Source organism: Bombina bombina, chromosome 11 (genome assembly GCF_027579735.1).
Source record: "Bombina bombina isolate aBomBom1 chromosome 11, aBomBom1.pri, whole genome shotgun sequence".
In the NCBI taxonomy this organism is placed as follows: domain Eukaryota; kingdom Metazoa; phylum Chordata; class Amphibia; order Anura; family Bombinatoridae; genus Bombina; species Bombina bombina.
The window spans coordinates 97,651,372-97,657,191 of NC_069509.1; the positions used below are offsets into that span (position 1 = coordinate 97,651,372).

At 36.7% G+C, this 5,820-nt stretch overlaps 1 protein-coding gene across 1 annotated transcript; it reads left to right on the forward strand.

The window, feature by feature from the left end:
• The first annotated feature begins 3,017 nt into the window (after positions 1-3,017).
• Positions 3,018-4,723, forward strand: LOC128641692 (tripartite motif-containing protein 16-like). Its single transcript, XM_053694223.1, has one exon. The coding sequence runs from the start codon at positions 3,018-3,020 to the stop codon at positions 4,359-4,361; it is 1,344 nt and encodes a 447-aa protein (XP_053550198.1). The 3' UTR covers positions 4,362-4,723.
• The last annotated feature ends 1,097 nt before the right edge of the window (positions 4,724-5,820 follow it).

A 5,820-nucleotide genomic window follows, 5' to 3' on the forward strand; every position in this document is an offset into this window, starting at 1 on the left:
CCACATTTCTACCCCCTTTATGGCATATATTATGGGTTTCTTTGTTAATTAACCCTAAAGGGTATCCTCTTTCCAGGAACTTCTCCCCTATTTCCATCAATCTCATTTGTTTTGTTTCTTCTTCACTGAATTTGAATTGTCTTACCTAATTCCTATTGGCTGATTCAAATTTTTTAGCCAATAGGAATGCAAGGGACGCCATCTTGGATTGCGTCACTTGCATTCAAGTTCCAGTGTACGGCGGCGACCGTATGAAGAGGATGCTCTGCGCTGGATGTCTTCAGGATGGACCCGCTCCGCTCCGGATAGATGAAGATAGAAGATGCCATCTGGATGAAGACTTCTTGCCGCCTGGATGAGGACTTCGCCGGCTGGATGAAGATAAAAGAGGCTGCCTGGATGAAGACTTCTTGCTGCATGGATGATGACTTCACCGGCTGGATGGATCCTTCAAGCGGGACTTCAAGAACTGTAAGTGGATCGTCGGGGGTTAGTGTTAGGTTTTTTTGTTTATTTTTAGATTAGGGTCTGGGCAATGTAAAAATGTAAAAGAGCTCAATGCCCTTTTTTTTAGAGTTAGGGTTTTTATTTGGGGGGGTTGGTTGGGGGGTGGGTTTTACTGTTGGGGGGGTGTTTGTATTTGTGTTTTGTTTTGTGTTTGTTTTACAGGTAAAAGAGCTGATATCTTTGGAGCAATGTTAATACGTTTATTGAGGTTGTGACGATGTAGGGGAGCGGCGGGATAGGGGTTAATACTTTTATTTAGGTTGCGGCAATGTCGGGGAGCGGCGGGATAGGGGTTAATAACTTTATTTAGGTTGCGGCGATGTCAAGAAGCGGCGGGATAGGGGTTAAACATTTTAGTATAGTGGCGGCGTTTAATACAGTGAAAACGATGTTAAATATATGTCCTAGGTAGATGGGAATACTGCACACCTAAAATAATGTTCTTTCCCAAAAACAGTCAAAGAGCAAATAAAACAAAAATCTATAGGTGGCGCAAAATGGATGCTGATTCCCAGTTTAAATAAGGTGTGTATACACCTAATATATATTGTGTTATTACCAAATAGGTGAGCCAATAATTCTATCGCAAATGCATAAAAGTGAATTGAGATTGTACACCAATACGATATGGGTAAACACAGAACTCAGGTTAGAGCATAAAATACATTATATATTTATTTAATACAAAGTGCGGGTATAATTCATAAAATAGCTAATAACACTATATGACACCGGTGTCAATAATAAATGAGTACTATGTACTGGCCAAATTATCAGAACAAGGGTGGGATGTGTCAGGTGGGAGACTGATCTCTACACTAAAGCTAAAATTAACCCTACAAGCTACCTAATTAACCCCTTCACTGATGGGCATAATACAAGTGTGGTGCGCAGTGACATTTAGCTGCCTTCTAATTATCAAAAAGCAACGCCAAAGCCATATATGTCTGCTATTTCTGAACAAAGGGGATCCCAGAGAAGCATTTACAACCATTTGTGCCATAATTGCACAAGCTAATTATAAATAATTTCAGTGAGAAAACTAAAGTTATTGAAAAAGTTAGCAATTTTGTTTTATTTGATCGCATTCTGCGGTGAAATGATGGCATGAAATATACCAAAATGGGCCTAGATCAATACGTTGGGTTGTCTACTAAAAAGAATATATACATGTAAAGGGATATTCAGAGATTCCTTACAGATATCAGTGTTACAACATAACTATCGCTAATTTTGAAAAAAAAAAATGGTTTGGAAATAGCATAGTGCTACTTGTATTTATGGACCTATAACTTGCAAAAAAATCAAACAACATGCAAACTTTGGGTATTTCTAAACTCAGGACAAAACTTAGAAACTATTTAGCATGGTTGTTTTTTGGTGGTTGTAGATATGTAACAGATTTTTGGGGTCAAAATTAAAAAAAGTGTGTTTTTTCCATTTTTTTAATCACATTTTATCATTTTTTTATAGTAAATTATAAGATATGATGAAAATAATGGTATCTTTTGAAAGTCCATTTAATGGCAAGAAAAACGGTATATAATATGTGTGGGTACAGTAAATGAGTTAGAGGAAAATTACAGCTAACTAGAGTGCAGCCATACCACACATAAAAAATTGCATGCTATATCTACTTAAATTGTATAGGCACAGAAAATCCAATGAACTGATTTTGTAGCTGATTTATAGGTACTGTATGTGTGTTTCAACCTGTCATAACAGGCATTAAAGGGACAGTCTACACCTTAGTCATCTTAAAGTCTTACCTTAGATAAATATGCAAATATCCTCCTGCACCTTTTCTATTTCTTGTAGCAGGAATGGAAAAAAAAGTTATTTTTAAATAAATATTGTTTCTGGCCACTTTGAAATGGCTGCCAAGCTCCACCCACTGATGACATCATTATCTGGGCTGCATTTGGAGTCCAATCACAAAAGGCTCACTATTTGGATTCAAAAGACTGACAATGCTATTCAGCAGAGTGACTAGATGTAGCCCAGATTGTGATGTCATCAGTGGGCACTGGGCAGACCTTGGCAGACATTTCAAACTGGCCAGAAACAATATTCATTATAAAATAACTTTTTTTAGCATTCCTGCTGCATAATATAGAAAAGCTGCAGGAGGCTATGTGCGGTTTAATCTAAGGTAAGACTTTGAGTACTAAGGTGTAGACTGTCCCTTTAACACTGGAATGCAGCTATTTAAGTTTATTGCAGAACTCAAACAAAAGTGCACACCTTGGTTTACTATGCAAAATATGAACGTAGGTCAGTCATAATTTTCTCTGTACTGTGATCATCACGTGACAAACTATAAAATGAACCCATAAAAAGACAAATGCAAATATAAGAACATACCATAAAGCTTTATTTTACATTCTGCAAACCATCTACAGAAATAAAGGAATTTGCTCCTATAGGATATTAACATAAAAGTATACTTGGCTAGACAGTGAAGTGCTGGTGTATATTATCCATAGAGAACACTAAAGATCTTTAACACAATGGAACATTCTGAATCTGCTGTGCAACAACAGGAGAAAGTGATTTTTTGCACTTACTGTGTCCATACATCTGTACCTGCAAGTAAAACTTGTCTGCATTGTGAAGCCTCTCTGTGTGACAAGCACATAAACATTCACAGTAAATCAGTGGAACATGTTCTAACTGACCCCTCTATTTCCTTGGAGAACAAGAAATGTTCAATTCACAAGAAACTTCTAGAGTTTTACTGTACTAAGGATGGAGCCTGTATCTGCGCGTCCTGCTGTATCATTGGAGAGCACAGAGGTCACAAGATGGAATCACTCAATGAGGCTTTTGAGAAAAAGGTAGCCGATTTGAGAGCTAACCTGGAAAAATTATCTTTAGTGAGAAAAAACACAGAGGATCAAGTTCAACACTTACAGCAGCAAGGGCAAATAGTGAAAGAAAAATTATCTGGTGTAGCAGGCACATACAACACACTGCTTAGTGACATCAAAGTGCAGGTGGACATCTTGGAAAAGCAAGTTCATAGTGAAATAACAAGGCAAGAAGACCTGGCTTTACTACAAGTTTCTGATCTAACTCGGCAGCTGGAAATAAAGAAGGAGGAATTATCTAAGAAGATTCTTCACATGGAGGAGCTGTCCAAAATGACTGATCCTTTAACTGTTCTTAGTTACAAAGAAGAAGAAAAAAGTAACAGTCAAACAAACAGTGATATAAATATTAATAGTTCTGTGGATGAGATACCAATCTCTCTAGTTTTACACAGTGGTCTTTTGAGCCTTGTAGATCTTCTACTTGAACTAAAAGCAAAGAAGCAGTTTAATGTACTTAAACCATCCGATGTTTTACTGGATGTAAACACAGCTCATAATAAAATAGTTGTGTCAAAGGACCTCAAATCTGCCTCTTATTCTGTCACTTCCCAGAAGTATCCAGATGGCCCAGAGAGGTTTAAATCATGCCAGGTGTTAAGTATAGGTGCCTTTTCCTCAGGACGCCATTACTGGGAAGTAGATCTCAAAGAAGCATCTAGATGGATTGTAGGAGTCGCTTGTAGCAGCATAGAGAGAAAAGTGGCTGGAAATGAATCTTTTATAGGTTATAATAACAAGTCTTGGAGCTTATTTTTCCAAAAATATCTTGGAGTATCTCACAACAACATTCAAAAAAATATTGCATCAGATTCTCCTGTGCAGTCAATAGGCATATACCTGGATTATGAGGCTGGTCGTTTGTCCTTTTATCAGCTATCTTACCCTATGAGACACTTACATACCTTCACTGTCACCTTTACTGAGCCACTTCATGCTGCATTCTACATATTTGAAAACACAGCCATCAGAATAAAAAGCTAAAAATGACGATGAAAATATTTGAACATATTAATGATTAACTAGGTAAAGTATATTTTTTATAAACAAGTATGTACAAATGTCTAAAAATCCTAAATCTATTAAGTGATATGTTACACTACAATTCTAATGAAGTTCAGACGTATAGATATAAGAAAATTGCTGACTTTAATGATTTTATGACTGTAACGCGGCAAAACAAACGTACCTACTGACAAAAAACATATTAACGATATAAATCCCACTGCATATTTTCATGATCATATTATTCTGTTTTGGTGTTATCAATTGCTTTATGACATTAAATATTGTTTCTGTTCTTTCTGTCTATAATATATACAATTAAAATATATTGCTTCTTCTTGTCTTTTCTCTCATTTTTTTTATTCTGAAAATAAATAATAAATGAATTAGGTCTAGATTACAAGTGGAGTGCTAGTTTGTGGGCGCGTGATACATAATCAGCCTTTACAAGAGGCTGGTTATTGCTACCGTGAGCTTGTGGTAGCAATTAACCATAGATTAGATCTCTGGTTAAATTAATAAATGTGCCCAAAATACCCCCAAATTACAGTGGCGTGTATTTTATTAAAAAGTAGCATTATTATTTTTTAATAAAATAACTGCACCAGGCAGTTTTGGGGGGCTACAGTGTGGGGTGTTTATAGGAACTGTGTGTTCCCTGTAAATATATGTGTATATACACATATATTTACAGGGAACACAAAGTTCCCATAGTCTGCAATGTAAAGGCACTTTTCAGTGCCGTGTTTATATGTGTATATATATACATATTAACACATAAATATATATTTATATAGTCACATCTATACTATAATTACGTTTGTAACGCGTCCTTAACCAATTGTGCACGCATCAGCCAAAAGAATGTTGACTGCGCGAGGCAGCCAAAAGAATCCATCTGGATGCAGCAAAGCTGCATTCCGGTGGATTCCAAAAATGGCAGGGTGGTGAAAGAAAATGTATCTTGTAAGCTCCAGATACAGTATTTACCATGTGAACCTACCAGCCATTTCTTTGTTGTTAAGAAAATGCATTGTAAAGTCAAATCAAAGTTTCCACATGAAGAATACCTTTTTAACAGCCAATATAACAAGGCAAAACACTAATATTATACATTACCTAAATGAGGTTCACTCACAAGTTATTTGGTACACTCATTTATTTATTTGATACAACAACATATGGAACATTAAAGGGACAGTAAAGTCAAAATGTAACGTTCATGATTCAGATAGAGCAGGCAATTTCAAACATCTCTCCAATTTACTTCTCTTATCAAATTTGCTTTGTGCTCTTGGTATCTTTTATTGAAGAGTAAAACTAGTTAGGCTCATAAGAGCTCAGGAGTGTGCACGTCCGCAGGGCCGCCATCAGGGGGTGAAAGGGGTGACTATTGTCAGGGGCCCACTGGGCAAGGGGGCCCCATGAGGCAAGCACA